The sequence below is a fragment of the Mirounga angustirostris genome, unplaced genomic scaffold, assembly GCF_029215605.1.
Source record: "Mirounga angustirostris isolate CCGP_5_RB_7025 unplaced genomic scaffold, mMirAng1.0.hap1 SCAF_4, whole genome shotgun sequence".
Taxonomy (NCBI): Eukaryota; Metazoa; Chordata; class Mammalia; order Carnivora; family Phocidae; genus Mirounga; species Mirounga angustirostris.
In genome coordinates, this window is record NW_026991712.1 from 86619945 (window position 1) to 86639534 (window position 19590).

The 19590-nt window shown below is 39.0% G+C and overlaps 2 protein-coding genes and 1 pseudogene across 4 annotated transcripts in view; 1 reads left to right on the forward strand and 2 right to left on the reverse strand.

The window, feature by feature from the left end:
• CTSS (cathepsin S) overlaps positions 1–7029 on the reverse strand; it is a 21785-nt gene extending 14756 nt beyond the window's left edge. For 2 of the 3 annotated variants that reach the window (XM_045896706.3, XM_064588492.1), the window contains exons 1-4: positions 6875–7029; positions 5810–5936; positions 3957–4079; positions 2528–2677 (exon numbers count right to left, since the gene is read on the reverse strand). In XM_045896706.3, the coding sequence (XP_045752662.1) occupies positions 2528–2677; positions 3957–4079; positions 5810–5936; positions 6875–6900 (426 nt within the window). In that variant the 5' untranslated portion in view covers positions 6901–7029. The remainder of the gene's footprint in view (positions 1–2527; positions 2678–3956; positions 4080–5809; positions 5937–6874) is intronic. The other variant, XM_045896707.3, reaches the window with a different exon arrangement.
• Positions 5810–19590, reverse strand: part of CTSK (cathepsin K) — a 27802-nt gene continuing 14021 nt past the window's right edge. The window contains exons 8-9 of the mRNA XM_054512639.2: positions 11457–11569; positions 5810–5936 (exon numbers count right to left, since the gene is read on the reverse strand). Of these exons, the coding sequence (XP_054368614.1) occupies positions 11479–11569 (91 nt within the window). The 3' untranslated portion in view covers positions 5810–5936; positions 11457–11478. The remainder of the gene's footprint in view (positions 5937–11456; positions 11570–19590) is intronic.
• LOC123859142 (glyceraldehyde-3-phosphate dehydrogenase-like) lies at positions 11581–12567 on the forward strand (annotated as a pseudogene).

The following is a 19590-nucleotide window of genomic DNA, read 5'->3' on the forward strand; positions in this document are numbered from 1 at the left end:
AACCTGGTTACCTCCCAACATGTCTGCTCTGTCAGTTGTTACAGGAACAGCTCCCCCCACTACAGTTTCTTCATTTCTTAGCCATGGACATGAAGACTAAATACTTGATTGTTCTCTGAGCAAGGTCCTATATTGATAGAAATTTGCAAATGGCTGAGCATAATTGCGGTAGTCAAATATATTAAGAAAGCACCTACTGAGCATGCACCAGATCTCAGCTATCTTCACCCATAAGTAAGGTAGTCATCTACAGTACAGTGATTTTGAGAGGAGCTAGGATGATTCTCTTGACTTAAAATACCTTTTCTCCTGTCAAATAAGGCCTGAAGATATATGGTTAAATATTTTCAAACTTTTTTTTTTTTTTAAGATTTTATGTATTTGATAGAGAGAGACACAGTGAGAGAGGGAATACAAGCAGGGGGAGTGGGAGAGGGAGAAACAGGCTTCCTGCCGAGCAAGGATCCCGATGCGGGGCTCGATCCCAGGACCCTGGGATCATGACCTGAGCCTAAGGCAGACACTTAATGACCGAGCCACCCAGGTGCCCCTTTTTTCACACATTTTTAGCTTCATAATTTTTTGATCAAAGATAGTTTACAGGGAAGCATAAACAAACGGAAAAACACAAAACTGCTTTAGTTAAAAAAGATCCGGAGCCTTATCATAATTGTTCTCTTCACTTCTTCCTTCATTCCACCTTGCTCTCTACCCAAAGGAAGCAAATTGAATTTGCTTTTGGTTAAAGCAAAATCACCCATTAAAATGCAAGCATCCAGAGAATGGAGCTCCATTAGATTGTTTATATTTAATACCTAAATGTGTACTTTACTGGATCTTCCCAAACTTTTATTTTCTTATTTTTTTAAGTAGCCTCCATGACCAACATGGGGCTTTAACTCACGACCCTGAGATTGAGCGTTGCATGCTCTACTGACTGAGCCAGCCAGGTGCCCCCAAACTTATTTTAGACTAAGAAACCCAAAACTAATTGCAAAAAAATATCTAGGAAGAACAGAATAAGATATTAGCAGTACCATTCACTTCTTAATTTTTACTTTTGGGACACCTGGGTGGCTCAGTCAGTTAAGCATCTGCCTTTGGCTCAGGTCATGATCCCAGGGTCCTGGGATCAAGCCCTGTGTCAGGCACCCTGCTCAGTGGAGAGTCTGCTTCTCCCTCTCCCTCAGCCCCTCCCCGCACCTGGGCTCTCTCTCAAATAAATAATTAATTCTTTAAAAAATATGTTTACTCTCTTTCGCTTTCACTCTCTCTCAAATAAATAAATAAAGTCTTTCAAAATAAATAAATAAAAGGGGCACCTGGGTGGCTCAGTTGGTTAAGCTTCTGCCTTCAGCTCAGGTCATGATTCCAGGGTCCTGGGAGAGAGCCCCACATCAGTCTCCCTGCTCAGCGGAGAGCCTGTTTCTCCTTCTCCCTATGCCTGCCACTCTGCCTACTTGTGCTCTTTCTCTATCTCTCTGTCAAGTAAATAAATAAAATCTTTTTTAAAAAGTAAATTAAATAAATAAATAAATAAAAATAAAAAGGTATGTTTACTTTCTTCATTGGTCACCAGCTCGGGCAGATGCTCAGAACACTTGGCTTCTTCTCCCTTACCCTCACCTCTAAGGTGATACATGTGTTTTACCCTTATTTAGGATTTTTGCCACTTTTTTTTTTTTAAGTAGTCTCCATGGCCAGCATAGAACCCAACATGGGGCTTGAACTCATGACCCTGAGATCAAGACCTGAGCTGAGATCAAGAGTCCGATGCTTAACCAACTGAGCCACCCAGGCACCCCTTAAAGCGAACTAAAGGAAATACAAAAACATAGGAACAAATTCATAAAACCCACACTGTATTTCTTACTGTAACAATGCAAGCCTAGTCATGAGTTAACTTGACTGGTACAATTTATAGGCCACTCTTAGCTCTGGGTTTTCCCTCTCCTTCAGTCCTGAAATGTAGGGAGAAACTTCCTGATCAATATTCTCTCACACACACAACACTGTTTCTCAAGCAATTGCCTTGGTGGAAGGCCCAGTGCAGTTATCGATAGTATGAGCACTAAAAATCTGTCTTAAAGAAACATATTTGCTCAGTTCACAGTTTTGTCTAATGTGGCTCTAACCATTGGTATTCTAATTATCAATTGAGATTTATGTAAGTATGGTAACTTACTCTAAAAGATTGTAACTGATCTTTAGACAATGCTTTCTAGAATTAATAAAAAAACAAAAGCAATAGTAGCCTGCAAGTTTCAAATATTCCTCTAAAAAATTTGTTGAGGAAAGTGGTCACAGCAGGACTAAACAAGGACTAGACTGTGGAGAATACAAATAAAGTATGATATGTGGTCATTGTCCTCAAGGAGCTTACAGTTTAGTTGGGAAGACAAGAATAACAAAAATCATTAGAAATAACATTAGGGAGATTCTGCTGCCAAATTATGTAGCTGGACTAAGTATTGACAGAAGAGAGAGCTCTTCCTGGGGTACAGAAGCCTGGGATAACAATACTCACCTGGTATTTCACTTTAGTAACACACCCCTTCTCTCTCCAGTCCACAGAATCAGGCAATTTCTGATTAGAGTTTGACTTGTAAGTGATATTTCTCTGCCATTGGCTGGGAACTCTCAGGGAACTCATCAAAGATATCACTTCTTCACTGGTCTACAAGACAAATATATATATATCTCCTTTCACTTATGACCTTCTTTTCAATATTCTAATAACTGTAACTGTGAATAAATTTAACAGCCTAGAAAAACTAGTGGTAGTTGTAACCAACATAGGTATTGCTAACTATCTAATAGGTGAATTATCTGGGTCTCTTTCACACTTTGTCTTGGCACCCACTTAGGCATTGGGAAGAAGAAGAAAGTGATAAAAACTAGAAGTTACAGGAAGGCAGATTTTTGGTTTAAAGCAAGGCAGAATTTTATACAAGGGCTGTCTAAAAAGTGGACTGAACTGGTTTTCCTTGTGAGAAAGAATTACAAAGAAGATGCCTGCATTTAGGTAGAAATTTAATCTACCCAGGGTGTTCTCTTCCAAGAGGTACTATGATTCTTAATTTTGGCCTCAACAGTAAAGTTTTGTAGGGTAGGAAAAAATTTAAAAACTAATGGGAGGGGGGCGCCTGGGTGGCTCAGTTGGTTAAGCGGCTGCCTTCGGCTCAGGTCATGATCCTGGAGTCCTGGGATCGAGTCCCGGCATCGGGCTCCCTGCTCGGCAGGGAGTCTGCTTCTCCCTCTGACCCTCCTCCTTCTCATGCTCTCTGTCTCTCATTCTCTCTCTCTCAAATAAATAAATAAAATCTTTAAAAAAAAAAAAAAAACTAATGGGAGGGACGCCTGGGTGGCTCAGTCAGTTAAGCCGCTGCCTTCGGCTCCGGTCACGATCCCAGTATCCTGGGATCGAGTCCCACGTCGGGCTCCTTGCTCGGTGGGGAGCCTGCTTCTCCTTCTGCCTGCCTCTCCCCCTGCTTGTGTTCTGTCTCTCTGACAAATAAATAAAATCTAAAAACAAAAAACAAAAAAACTAATGGGAGAGTATTTGTGATATTAAATACCCACACTCTCTCATTAAGAAGGCAGGTGGACCATACTGAATTATCAGTTAAGATGTACATATAAGTATGGTAACTTACTCTAAAAGATTGTGAGTAATCTTTCAGCAGTGCTTTCTAGAATTAATAAAAAACAAAAGCAATACTAGCCTCTGAGTTTCAAATATGCCTCTAAAAAATTTATTAAGGGAAGTGGTCACAGTAGGACTAAACAAGGAATCTGTAAATTCTTATGTCCTTAAATTCTACTGTTTTCTAACTTTGTACACACACACACACACACACACATATTCCTTTGCTGTTTACCTTCAAATTGCCTTTGGGGAGATGGAAATCATGCTTACCCAGAGATGAAAGTAGGATTATTTGTAATTTACTTACCATGTCTCCCAGATGGTTCATGCCTAGATCATATGAATGCATTCCCATTGAGTGTTCCAGATTGTGAAGCATCACAAATTTTAGATTCTTTTCCCAGATAAGACGCCTTGCTACTTCTTCATTCTAAAATGTAAGGAGGAAGAACATAGTCACAGGCATATCTTAAAATTATTGTAGGTTCAGTTCCAGACTACTGCAGTAAAGCAAATACCACAGTAAAGTGAGTCAAATAAAATTTTTGGTTTCTCCATGCATATAAAAGTCACGTTTACACTATACTATAGTTTATTAAGTGTGCAAAAGCATTATGTTATTTGAACTTTGAAATAAATTATAAAGGTAGAATACTAATCAAAAGTTATTTTCATTCCTTCCAAGGGACTGGAATCATTAAAAAGAGAGATAGTATTCATTTAACCAGATAGTGGTGCTAACTGAACAACTTACTCTGATTAACCTTGAAATTAGAGGCTTGTTTCTAAAGGGGATTGGATGAGGGTAAAATTCATCACTACTAAGAAAACAACTTAGTGCACATCCTACTAAAAGTGTCATTTTTATACAAAAATAATGTATCAAAGAAATTAATACATAATTCTTGCTTACAAAGTCAGAAATATATATATCTTAAAGATTTTAAGTAATCTATACCCAACGTGAAGCTCGAACCCACAACCCCGAGATCAAGAGTTATGTGCTCCACTGACTGAGCCAGCCAGCTGCCCCTCAGAAATATTTTTTTAAGAGTTGTGATTAAGAGTCTCCTGAGCCAGCCACGCACCCCCAAACTCAGAAATAGTATATAGTTATAAGACTCAGTTATTTGAAGCACTAGGGTTAAGGTCTTTTTTTAAAAAAAGATTTCATTTATTTGACAGAGAGAGAATGAGCGTGGGGGAGGAGCAAGGGAGGAGGGAGAAGCAGACTCCCTACTGAGCAGGGAGTCCAACATGGGGCTCAGGCTCGACCCCAGGACCCCGGGAACCAAAGGCAGATGCTTAACCGACTGCGCCACCCAGGTGTCCTTGTTAAGGTCTTAAAAATCAGTAAATATATGGGGCGCCTGGGTGGCGCAGTCGGTTAAGCATCTGCCTTCGGCTCAGGTCATGATCCAGGGTCCTAGGATGGAGCCCTCCTTGCTCAGCGGGAGCCTGCTTCTCCCTCTCCCTCTGCCTGTAGCTACCCCCACTCGTTCCCCTCTCTCTCACTATCTATGTGTCAAATAATAATTAAAATCTTTTAAAAAAATCAATAAGTATGCATTGAAATAAAAACAAAAGTACATCGTGGGAATTGAAAGTCAAAAAACATCTGGTAGTGCTTCTATGCGCCAGGGACTGAAATAGGTCTTTTTGTCCCCAAACATGTGCTTTATCCCCCTTGACCTGGAACCTGCATTCCCATTACAACTTTGTTTGCTCCCTGGCTTCTATGAATTCTTGGCTCACATGTCACCTTTGATGAGGGTGCTTCCCTGAGCATTCTGTTGTATATAAAGAATAATCACTTCCAGCCCCTCACAGCCATCTCCCAGAGCCCTCCAGAGCTCTAGGTATCGCTAGACCCCCATGCCCTGCTTTATTTTTCTCTACTGCACTTGTCACCACCTACCATACTATATATCTGCTTATTTATTTACTTAATTCCTGTCTCCCCTGCTATAATATGAGCTCCACAAAAACAGGACTTTGCTTTGTTTCCTGCTATATCTTTGGTACCAAAAATAGAATCTGGCAAGAAATGAGTGCATAAGCATTTATTGAAAACATTGCTTGTAAGCATATAATTTTGAGGGGGAGAAAGTACAGGATACTTGAGCAAAAGCAAATTGCTCAAGTAACAATCCCACGTACCTTTTCCTTGTATTGTTTGCCATAGGTTTTCTTCCAAAGAGTCCAGTGCTGATCCAGAGTGGGATCTCTGTGTGCTTGCGCCTCCACACAGGAGCAGGCCAGCAGCACGCAAACCAGCCATTTCCTTCTGTTAAAGGGAAGGTAACAGAAGCAGAGTCGCTATTAGCTGCATATATTGTGACCAAATTTTCACATTAAAAAAATAGCACTGTAAAGTCTGTCAAAAGGACAATACAAATCAGAATTATACAGGAAACTTTCTGGGATTTATTGTCACAAGGAGTAAACTGTAGATTTATGACTGGAATACCACTTCCAATACTTAGTAGCACTTTAGAAAGTGATTTTCAGAAATTTCCTGATACCTGGTATGCCAAACTTTCATCCAAAGTAGGGGGAACTGGGTTAGGAGAGGGAGGCAGGGACTTTACAGGATTTGCCAACAAATCTAATCAAGGGAAATCGCCCCCCACCATTCTCAAGAGGGCAAACCTTTGAAAAATCAGTTTATCTTCATAATTTTTGAATACATGGGCTCTTCTTAATTGGTCTATTTAAGTATCCACAATGTTTAGAGGTAATTGAAAGACACCTCCCATGTATTGCTTTCAAATCCTAGAGTCATTTTATTTTTTTAACCAGTTTTTCTAATAATCGAAATATCCATTTCAAAGGAAGCACTTAAGTACTTTTGAAAATACCACTTCTATATTTAATACAAAAAGACTTGAACAGTAATTCAGTGACTACCTCCCTCAAACTGGATTCTATTTTCTTTTCTGATTCCTTTAAATTCAAAACAGCTGCAATTTCAGCCATGTAAATCTTCAGATTATATTCCAAAGAAAGCTATGTTTCAGCCTCAGGTTTAGATGTGCAAGCAGACATTTAACTTTTCAAAAATAGATTCTCTTTAGTCAAAAAAACAAGAGGCAAACTGAGCGGCACGATATTTTCATTTACTTCCTGAAACCAATGGTTTAAAGCCTGGCAGGCACAGCAAGCTAAAGACACAAACGGAGGGTTTAAAGACCAAACAGTAGAAAAAGACCAGACATTACGTACATGTTAGAACCAGCAGGTGATCCCATACTATGAATGCCTGAAAGGCGAGCCCTCTCCAAAGGTTTGAAGGCAGCAGAGGGACTTTAGTTACATTGACTTTAAAAAGATACTGGGCTTGTCACATGAGGTATCCACAATGAGGAAGTGAACTTTCATTTCAGTTTCATTTAAAAATCTAACCACATCAGCTATCTTCTGGCCCTCAACCCTCTGGTTTTGGAGGGTACAGTCGGTATAGTAAGCCACCAAAAAGCACCCCAGTGGAGCCGATCAGTAGAACAAACTCAGCAAAATAGGAGCACCATTTGGATGATTCACTTTACCTCAAAACACCAATTTTCAGATGGAAAAATTTAGTTATGAAGAAATTTGGATTAAGCTCCTGAAATCCCACTTTCCTCCAGAATTTCCTCTGAAAATCTGTAACCATCTGTGATTACTGTTGTCTCATTCTTACTCAACTATTCCTTGGTTCATCAATTCAAAATATTTTTTAAGATTTTATTTGTTTATCATTTGAGAGAGAGAACAAGCCGAGGGGAGAGACAGAACGAGAGGGAGAAGTAGGCTCTCTGCTGAGCAGGAAGCCCGATGTGGGGCTCTCTCCCAGGACCCCGGGATCATGACCTGAGCCGAATGTAGAGGCTTAACCGACTGATCCACCCAGGCGCCCCTCAAAATATCTTTATTGATAGTAATATTTGTTAGCATATTCATGGAAAGAAAATAGGCCTAGGTACATCTAAGTGCTAGAGTGGTTAGCTGCGTGGAGCAGGGGCAAGATGAACTAGCATTTTTATAATTTGTGTATTCCTAATTACTAATGAGGTTGAGCATCTTTTCACACATTATGGACCATTGAAGTATTCTGTGAAATGTCTGTTCATATGTTTTCGTTTTTCTATTGTATTGTTGCTTTTTCTTAGTGTTTTGTAGTTGCTTTTTATATATACATATATTCTGGCTACTAATCTTCGACAGTTCTATATACTAAAAATATCTTCTCTCAGTCTTTCACAGGTGTCTAGCTTATATTGATTTTTTCTATATGAAATTTCACAATGTTGATGTAGAAAAATTTATTCACTTTTACCTTATGATACATGCTTTTTTTGGTTTCATTTAAGAAAATGTTTTTCAGGGGTGCCTGGGTGGCTCAGTCATTAAGCATCTGCCTTTGGCTCAGGTCATGATCCCAGGGTTCTGGGATCCAGCCCTGCATGGGCCCCCGCATCGGGCTCCCTGCTCAGTGGGAGGCCTGCTTCTTCCTCTCCCACTCCCCCTGCTTGTGTTCCCTCTCTCACTGTGCCTCTCTCTGTCAAATAAATAAATAAAATCTTAAAAAACAAAAGAAAATGTTTTTCATTCCAATGTAAAAAAATACACTCACCTAATTCTCATAGTTTTAGAGTATTATATATTTTTTTCTAATAGTCATTGCTTTTGGGTCTTTATTTCATCTAGAATTTAGTTTTTGTTTATGATGCAAAGTAGGGAACTTACTTAATTTGTTCCCATTGTGTTGGGAAACCTCTATCATATACCAAATTCTCATATATACATAGGTCAGTTTCTGAGCTCACTGATCTGCTTTTTTCTATTGCTCTTTCAATACCACACGGTATTGAAATAGGCAAAAGAGTCTGGACATTGTCTAGTAGACCCTGAGGGCAGGAGGCAGGATTATCTGATTTTATGAGTGCACAACTTTGATGGACTTTATATTGACTAGGCTATTTTACAACTCTGTAAGGAGAGTTAGGTTGTAAAAAATTAATAACTAGGGATGCCTGCGTGACTCAGTCAGTTAAGTGTCTGCCTTCGGCTCAGGTCATGATCCTAGGACCCAAGATCGAGTCCGGCGTCAGGCAACTTGCTCAGCGGGGGGCCTGCTTCTCCCTCTGTCTGCCGCTCCCCCTGCTTGTGCTCTCTTTCCTTTCTCTCTCTCTGACAAATGAATAAGTAAAATCTTTTAAAAAATGAAAAACTATGCAGATGATTCCTGTACATAGCAATGCAAATGAATTCTGTCTAGTAAATTCTACTGAATAGAGAATGTAAATAACTGTCACTTCAATTCTTATTTGAACCAGTTTTAATATCTTACTGATCCCTTATCAATTGATGACTTGAATAAAATATTGACACATGTTCATTTTATATTTGTACAAGTCATATTCTCAAATTTTTGGAAACTATACTTTAGCAATTAAATCCTGAAATGACTCCACAGTAGTATATATAGTCCTCATTTATTTTTATGGCCATTTAGCATCTTTTGATCAACCTTATGTTTGGAGAATTCCCCACATTATAAATTTTTTTAGGCTCTAAAACTGTGTGGAATAAATTCTGTTGTTACAAACCACCTAGTTTATGGTATTTTGTTATAGAAACCTGAACAGACTAAGACATCTATCCTCACATATGCACCTCATACTTAAAGCAACTAGTTTTCTTCATGTTTCCAGAACATCTATGCTTATCATCCTCTGCACTTTATATTCACTTTATTATTATAACAGTCCCAGCTAACATTTGTTGGATGCCAATTATATGCCAATGTATGTACTATATATTCTTCATGTATTATTATTCAATATTTACAACATAATAAATTAGGAACAATTATTGTCCTCATTTTACAGAGGGGAAATTAAAGTTCTGAGTGGTTATAAAACTTGTCCTCTGTCAAGAGGACAGAACTGGTTGCTAACCTGGGATTGAACCCAGTTTTAAAAGTAGTGCTTTTCCAACTGTTGTTTTGCTGAGCAGGGAGCCCGATGTGGGGCTAGATCCCGGGACTCCAGGATCATGACCTGACCCAAAGGCAGACCTTAATCGACTGAACCACCCAGGCGCCCCTAGAACAGATTTTTAACTCTCAGCCTCTGCTGTAGTCAAGCTGGTCTTGTGGGCCTCCCACATTATGTGGTCATTCATGTCTTTCTCAAATGGCTCTCTCCTTCCTTGACCTCTCTATCTTGCAAGACCTACCTCAAGTACTGCCTTTCCATGGAGCCTTCTCTAACTATCTCACTCATCTTTCTTTTCTATACATTTTTATGACACAAATTATACCACCCAGTTTGAACTTACTCTATATTTTTATTACGTAAGATAATTTTATCTCACCAGCTAACTTGAGAATACAGAATCCTGTATTACTCATCTTTGCATTGTTCTGTGGCTTAACACATGTTTAGGCCATAACTAATAAATACTTGTTGGATTAATTTTCATAATTACAATCTTCTACATGTTTTAGCTTCATTTCTGATTCATACTCATTTGTCAGTGGCTCCTGAGGCTTTTCTTTTCTTTCTTTCTTCCTCTGAGGCTTTAGCCTCAGGTTTCTCCGCTACTTTTGTTCTGCTGGTATATAAAAAGTCTATAAAAAATATAGTATTTATTTATTATTTTTAAAAGATTTTATTTATTTATTTATTTGAGAGAGAGAGAGAGAGAGCACAAGCAGGGGGAGTGGGAGAGGGAGAAGCAGGCTTCCTGCTGGGCAGGGAGCCGGATGCGGGGCTCCATCCCAGAACCCTGGGATCATGACCTGAGCCGAAGGCAGATGCTTAACTGACTGAGCCACCCAGGCATCCCCCCCAAAATATAGTATTAAAATACACTGAGTGAACATGTTATTACATAGTCCACCCTGTGTACATTTAATGCATTTTATAAAATTAAAATCATCCTGCAACATTTTACAGCTGTAAATTGGGTTTTTGTATGGTAGCTTCCTTTGAAATGGGGCACCCTTGCCGTTGCAAATTTATTTAGCTACAGATGGTCCATGACTTACAATTTTTCAACTTTATGATGGTGCAAAAGCGATATGCATTCAGTAGATACCTTACTTCAAATTTTGAATTTTGATCTTTTCCTGGGCTAGTGATGTGTGGTGCGATACTCCCTGGTGATGCTGGATAGCAGCAGGGAGATGCAGCTGTGTGTCAGCCACACGGTCACGAGGCTAAGTAGCCGATGCACTTGTAACTATCCTGTGCCCACACAGCCATTTCGTTTCTCACCTTCAGTACAGTATTCATTAAATATCCAACACTTTATTATAAAATAAGCTTTGTGTTAATGTTGTTACCCAGTTGTAGGCTGATATGAGTGTCCTGAGCACGTTTAAGGTAGGCAAGGCTAAGCTATGGTGTTCAGTAGGTTAGACGTATTAAATGCACTTTCAACTACAATATTTTCAACTTATGATAGGTTTATGTGGATGTTACCCCATCATAAGTTGATGATGATCTGTAGAGAGATTAAAAACAAACAAAAAAACAAGGAAATCTGCTGTAGTACATTTCTAAATCTTTCCTAATTCTTAAAATGCTGCCTCCCTTCTTCTATCACAGATGATCACAGATAAGCATCTGAATGATATGGAAAAGGGAAATGAAAGCAGAATAAGGAAGCTTAGTGCCTTGTCCAGGTTTTAGTCACACTCTTTTAGCCTCACACCCTTTCAAAGTTAGATCACTTATTACTGACCCTTCTGCCGAAGAAATACACAAGATGAGATGAATACCCTTAATAGAGTATAGGAGACTAGAAAATTAATTACCTTTATGTTAAAATTATCCAGTTCACACTTTGAGGAATGAAAACAGGGCTCTCTGCTCCTCTTCCATTCGACAGACAGCTGCATCCTCTGGTGCAGGGCCAGCTGCGACCGTCCTGGAAACACAATGGTGTAGGTCAGAGTAAGAGGATTTGGCTGTATTTGGCACCTGCTCACCGGGGCTGCTTTTAACTCTGGCAAAGTGGATATTGTTGCCATTAATGACCTCTTCATTGACCTCAACTACATAGTCTACATATTCTGGTATGACTCCACCCCTGGCTAATTCAACAGCACAGTTAAGGCTGAGAATGGGAAACTTGTCATCAATGGAAAGCCCATCTCCCATCTTCCAGGAGCAAGATCCACCACCATCAAATGGGGTGATGCTTGTGCTGAGTATATTGTAGAGTCCACTGGGGTCTTCACCACCATGGAGAAGGCTGGGGCTCACTTGAAGGGTGGGGCCAAGAGGGTCATCATCTCTGCCCCTCCTTTTAATGCCCCCATGTTTGTGATGGGTGTGAACCATGAGAATTATGACAACTCTCTCAAGATAGTCAACAGTGCCTCCTGCACCACCAACTGCTTGGCCTCACTGGCCAAGGTCATCCATGACAAAGTTGGCATTGTGGAGGGACACATGACCACAATCCATGGCATCACTGTCACCCAGAAGACGGTGGATGGCCCCTCTGGGAAGCTGTGCCGTGATGGCCAAGGGCATCCCTTCTTCTACTGGTGTTGCCAAGGCTATAGGCAAGGTCATCCCTGAGCTGAATGAGAAGCTCACTGGCATGGCCTTCCGTGTCCCCACCCACGACATGTCAGTCATGGATCTGACCTGCCGCCTGGAGAAAGCTGCCAAATACAATGACATCAAGAAGGTGGTGAAACAGGCATTGGAGGGCCCCCTCAAGGGCATGGTGGACTACACTGAGGATGAGATTGTCTCCTGCGATTTTAGCAGTGACACCTTTCTTCCATCTTCGATGCCGGGGCTGGCGTTGCTCTCAAAGACCACTTTGCCAAGCTCATTTCCTGGTGTGACAATGAATTTGGCTACAGCAACGGGATGTTGGACCTTATGGTTCATATGGCCTCCAAGGAGTAAGACCTGGGCCACCAGTCCCAGTGAGAGCAAGAGAGAGAGGCCCTCAGCAGCTGGGGAGTCCTTGCCCCAACTCATCCCCCAACATGCTGAGAATCTCCCGAACTCTACACAATTTCCATCCCAGAACCCCTGAGAAGGGGAGGGGCTTGGGGAGCCATATCCTGGCATGTGCCATCAATAAAGTATGCTCTACCCAGCCAAAAAAAAAAAAAAAAAAAAAAAACAAGAAAGAAAGAAAGAAAAAGAAACAGCATTCTTGAATCATTGGGAAAAAGAGAAATGTTCTAAATTAAAAATATACATTAATTCTAATACTTTCTGTATAGATTATCTGCTTGGTGCATTTTTCACTGGAAATATTTGATCCCAGTGGATGTCCCCCATTATCCTGGGTCCTTCTTTGCTTCTTTCTGTCACCTGGCAATGTTTGCTCTAAGGAGGAAGGTTAATTTTACCAAGAGATCATCTTTTTTTTTTTTTTTAAGTAATCTCTACACCCAATGTGGGGCTCAAACCCACAACCCCAAGATCAAGAGTCGTTCGCTCCACTGACTAAGCCAGCCAGGTGCCCCAATTTTACCAAGAGATCAAAACAAGACATAACTAAGGAGCACTTGGGGTGCCAAAGATAAGATCTTTTCCTCCAAGTGTATAATGGGTGTGACATACTTGATGCATTAACAATCAATTGCAAAGTAAGTCACAATAAATTTGTTAGTAGTAATAAAGTACCACAATTTGCAAGTGATATATTTAAGAATTAAAACAGATTCAGATTATCTCTGTAATAACATCACTTTGATATAAGTGCATTTCAATATGTTGTCTGAGAAGAGGAAAGGGGAGAGTTTATAGATATCTACCAGAGACTGACATTATTTTGTGAATGTATCATGAAAATGTCATAAATGTGAACAGCATCTGTCTTCTCTTCAGTGGTGAAGCGTCTGCTTTCTGTTCTGGTCATGATCCTGGGAGTCCCCAGGTCAAGCCCTGCATCAGGCTCCCTGCTGGGCGGCCCTCTGTCACTCCCCCTGCTCATCCTCTCTCAAATAAATAAAGTCTTAAAATAAAATACCTGAGCCAAAGGATGTCTGACAGTGTAAATTATTTTTGTCAGTTAGCTTCCATTTCCCCTTCTTGTGGCAATAGAAGGGGATTTTAAAATGGGGACCATCCCCCAAAACACACACACTCCTAGATTTTAGAAGCAACTTCACCCTTAGTTCCAGGGATGGGTGTATGTCAAGATTAGCCTGTCAAAGCTTTGCATCCCTTTGGCTGGAAAAAAAATTTTTTTTGGCTGTGGTAACCAGCAGAAGGAATTGAACCTTTTATGAAAACTATGTTGCCAAAGAAACCCAAGCCTAACAGTCTGTTGCTTGTCTAGGCTCCCAGCTTGTACCACAGCTGAAGTTGGGTAGTCTCCAGAAAGGGCATTTTCCCTATGCCCACTTCTGGCATAGCCATGAAGAATAAGGACAAGCAAGATCATCTAGCAGGAAGAACCAGAGGTCATGGTGGACAATAAGGAAGATCCTTATAGACGACAGACATGGAGATTCCCAATTGGCTGGCCAAGAAACTCACTCCACCACCAGGGAGAATCTTCCATATTCCTGCCTAGAAGGATATAATATATGCTGGAGAATAATGATAGCTGTGTGCTATTTCCATCGACTCTTCCCTTCCCAGAGTTAGACTTTTCATTGTAGTTACCTGTTTCTTCTTCATCATCATTTTTTAGATATATTAGATATTAGATAAGTTTTAGGTTGCCTGGCCTCAAGGGGCCATTTCCAAATTGATGAATAAGACTACATACATCAGCCAAAAAATCCTGGTCTTACAGCTGAGCACAACAACCAGATAAAGCCCTGGGTTTTCTCTCTGGGAAGGGGGCATTGGTAAGTACTTTTTTATATAGGCATGAACATTTAAAAGAAAGTATTTTATTAAGTAATCTCTAACCCTCAGTGTGGGGCTTAAACCATGACCCTGAGATCAAGAGTTCCATGCTCTTCTGACTGAGCCAGCCAGGCGTCCCTAGACATGAACATTTTTTAACAACAACCATTTACCCCTTATTTCCTTTTCAGCAGAATTCTTATTTTCTTTAGAGAAATACTCTTCATAGGGCCATGGGCTGAAATGAAGTCAGGGAGGTAGCCTAAGACCAGATCATACTTGTAGCCACTTAAGAATTTTGTATTATATTCTAAATTCGCTAAAATATAAGCTCCGTGAGGTCATGGATTTTTGTCACTGCTGAATTCCCAGAACAGTGCCTAGCTTCTTAAATGAAAGTATAGTGGGAGGGCTTTACACAGGGAAGTGATGTGGTTTGTTGTACAGAGAATAGACTATAGTGTGGACTACAGTAAAGCAGTGTTACATAGGAGTGGGGGGTTAGTGGGGCTACCACAGAAGCCCAGGTGAGAAATGATGGGGACTTTAACTGGGGGGTCATGGTAGAGGTAAAGGAGTGGCCAGATTCACATATTTTGAAGATGAAGGGACAGAATTTGCTAATATAGGCCATAAGAAAAGTAGAGAAGATAGAAATAACAGTGATTGAGCAATGTTTAGTTCAAAATTACATGGCTGGATAATAAAGTTTTCAGTAGTCCCCAGAACTTCTCTGATTCTTTTTAAAAAATTTGTGATAAAATACACATAAAATTTACCATTTTAATAATTTTTAAGTATACAACTTAGTGGCATTACATACATTCACAATGTTGTGTAACCATCACCACTATCTATTTCTAGAACTTTTTTTTAATAGATGATTTTTTTAGAGTTCTAGATTTACAGCAAAATTAAGCAGAAAATAGAGAATTCCAAAATATTTTTTTAAAAAGATTTTATTTATTTGAGAGACAGAGAAAGCACAATCAGGAGGAGGGACAGAGGAAGAGGGAGAGGGAGAAGCAGACTCCCCACTAAGTGGGGAGCCCAATGTGGGGTTTGATCCCAGGACCCCAAGATCATGACCTGAGCCGAAGTCAGACACTTAACCGAGCCACCCAGGCATCCCCCAATACATTCTTTGTCCCCATAAATCCACGACCTCCCCTTAGAACCCTTTCACCATTCCAAACAGAAATGTTGCACCCATTAAACCATATCTCGCTATTCTACCCCCTCCCCAGCCTCTCCAAATAACTATAGCCTATTCTACTTTATGTCCCTAAATTTGCCTATTTTAAATGCCTTATATAAGTGGAGTTGTTAGTCCTTTTGTGTCTGGTTTATTTCACTTATCATGTTTTCAGTGTTCTTCCATGCCATAGTATGTATCAGTTATCATGTTGTAGTATGTAGTATATATAATTTAATTCTTTTTGAAGGCTGAATAATATTCCATTGTATGTGTATACCACATTTTTTTTATCCATTCATCTGTTGGTGGAGACTTGAGTTGTTTCTGCTTTTTGGCTATTGTGAATAATGCTGTGAAGAACACTGGTGTGCAATATCTGTTTGAGTCCCTGATTTCAATTCTTTTAGATATATATCTGGAATGGAATTGCTAGATCATATGGTAAATCTATGTTTAATTGAGGAACCATCATATTGTTTACACAGCAGTTGCACCATTTTACATTCCCACCAGCAATGTTCCAGAGTTTCAATTTTTCCACATGCTTGCCATACTTAATATTTTCTGTCGTAATAGCCATTCTGTTTCATAATAGCCCCATGTGAAATGGCATCTCGTGGTTTTGATTTGCACTTCCCTAATGATGAGCACATTTTCACGTGTTTATTGACCATCTCTGTATCTTTTGAGAAATGTCTATTTAAGTCCTTTGCCCAGTTTTACATTGGGCTGTTTTGCTGTTGTTGAGTTCTAGGAATTCTTTATATATTCTGGATATTATTAGAAATCTGATTTGCAAAAATTTCTCCCATTCTGTGGGTTATCTTTCACTATTTTGAGTGACAGTTTGATGCACACTTTTTAATGCTGATGAAATCTATTTATCTGTTTTTTTTCTTTTGTTGCTTGTACTTGTGGTGTCATGTCTCAAGAGCCAAGATTTAGCCCTGTATTTTTTTCTAAGAGTTTTATAGTTTTAGCTCTTAGATTTTTAAACCATTTTGAATTAATTTTGTGTATGGTGTGAGGTAGCATTCCAACTTTTTCTTTTACACGTGGTTATTCACTTGTCCCAGCACCATTGTTGAAAAGACTATTCTTTCACCCTTGAATTGTCTTGGCACCCTTATTGAAACACAATTGAACATAAATAAAAGAGTTTATTTCTATATTCTTAATTCTATTCCATTGATCTGTAGCTTCTTGACAGTAATACACTGTCTTGATTACTGTTGGTTTGTAGTAAATTTTGAAATTTGGAAGTGTGAGTCCTCCAACTTTATTCTTTTTCAAGATTGGTTTAGCTATTCTTGGTCCCTTGGATGTCTGTATGATTTTAGTGTCAGCTTGTTAATTTCTACAGAGAAGCCAGCTGGGATTTTGATAGGGATTCTTTTGAATCTATAGATCAATTTGGGGAATACTGCTGTCTTAATGATATTATCTTCCAACCCATGAACATGGGATGTCTTTCCATTTATTTAGGTCTTCTGAAATTCTTTCACCAGTGTTTTGTAGTTTTCAGAGTGTAAGTTTTGCACTTTAGTTAGATTTGTTCCTAAGTATTTTACTTTTTATGCTATTGTAAATGGCATTTTCCTTTTCTTTTTAAGATTTTATTTATTTATTTGACAGAGAGAGAGAGAGTGCACAAGCAGGGGGAGCGGCAGGCGGAGGGAGAAGTAGGCTCCCCACTGAGCAGAGAGCCTGATGCTGGGCTCCATCCCAGGACCCCGGGATCATGACCCAAGCCTAAGGCAGACGCTTAACCGACTGGGCCACCCAGGCGCCCCAATGGCATTTTTTCTTGATTTCATTTTCAGTTTGTTCATTGCTACTGTATAGAAATAAAATTAATTTACTGATCTTGTACCCTGCAATTTTGCTGAGCTCATTTATTAGTTCTAATAGTTTTTTAGTTAATTCCTTAGAATTTTCTATATATACAATCTTGTCATCTGCAAAAGCATAGCATCTTTACCCTGCAAATCTATATATAGAAAGAGTCTCAGGAAACCAAGCCTTTAAGCTTAGGTTTCACCCAGAAGTAAAGAACTGGTTCCTGAAGTCCTTGGACAAACTCAGCTTATAAATATTATGAAGCCTGTCAATGATTCATAAAGGTTTTCCAAGAGCTGAAGAACCTGAACTTTCAGCCAAAAGGGTATGTACTGTAAAAAGAATAAAACTTCCAGGATTTCTAGAATATCTGTGCCACTAAAAGTTAAATGGGCTGTCACTTGTAAGTTTTCATTCCTCGTCGAAGGATAGTGAGAAACAGGGCATACTGCAGTGGTTAAACACACTAGGACCTTAGATTCAGAAAGAACAAGCTATCAGCCAAATCTAGAGTATGAGACATTCTACTGGGCAAATGATCTGGCTTCTCCATGAAATCAATTATAGGAAGAAAAAAAAAAGTATGTGTGTTGGGGGAGTGCAAGTAGGGATGTGATTGTCAAAGAATACAGTACACTTAATAACAACTAAGTGCAATGTGTAAAACTGGATAGTGATTTGAATAAACTAACAGTAAAAAGACACCTTTAAACAACTGGAAAAATTTAAAAATGGACTGAATAGTAAATGACAGTAAGAAACAATTGTTAATTTTGTTTGGCATGCTAATAGCATGGTGATTATATAAAAAAAAATCCTCCGAGATGTATAATGACTATGAGTGAAATGATATCTGGGGTTTGCTTTAAAATACTAAATTTAAAAAAAATGGAAGAGGAATGGATGACATAAGATTGGAAAATGTTGATAATTGTTCAAGATGGATAATGGGTACATGAGGCTTCACTCTGCTACTCTCTCTCCTTTTGTATATGTTTAAAATGTTCCATAACATAAAGTTAAAAATAATGATAAAATGTATAAAAGGAGACAGAAAAACAAAAGACCTGTGTATGAGTCCTGGCTCAGCCATTTACTAGCTAGCTTATCTTGGGCAAGCTATTTGACATCTGTAAAATACCAATAACAAGAGTACTATGTGTAAGGCATTTAACATGGTATAAGCTGCACAGTAAAGCTCAATAAATTTAGCTAATATTGTTATTATTAAAGAAATAAAAAATTATATGACAGATTTAAATGTATGATCACTTTAAAACTTATGTTAAAATATCAATCATTAATTGCAGTCTTTTTTGTAACTGAGAACACTGGAAATACAAATTTTGACTTATTGGGATTCAGTTAAATTAATTGGAATTCCATGCATCTATAAAAATAATAACATCTATCAACTCTAGCATCATTTTGGAAGTTTTATCTAATGCAAACAGAAAGGAAGAAATTAGAGATAAAAATCAGGAAGAAGAGGGTAAAATTTACCTCTGTGGGTGATACACTTGTGTATTAAAAAAAATCCAAAAGAATCAACTGAAAAATGTATAAACAAAAAAAGAATTCAAGGTAAGGTATCTGAGTATAAAAACTAACATAACAGAAATCAACAGCTTTGGGTGCCTGGGTGGCTCAGTTGGTTGAGTGGCTGCCTTCAGCTCAGGTCATAATCCTGGAGTCCCTGGATCGAGTCCCGCATCGGGCTCCCTGCTTGGCAGGGAGTCTGCTTTGTCCTCTGACCCTCCCCCCTTTCATGTGCTCTCTCTTTCTCATTCTCTCTCTCTCAAATAAATAAAATCTTAAAAAAAAAAAAAGAAATCAAGAACTTTCAAATATACATCTAATTAGAAATTATGTTGGAAAAGACCCCATTTAAACTGCAAAGATTAAAAAAAAACCTGCGAAAAATAATAATAAAAGATAAACATCCTGGGTTGCAAAAAGGTTAGCAAGAAATGGGCAATATCTTTAAGGGCACAAAAGAATACTTGAAAAAATATAAAGGTATTTCTTATTCTTAGATAGTACGAGTCAGTAGTATAAAGAGGTCAATTTTCCCTAAT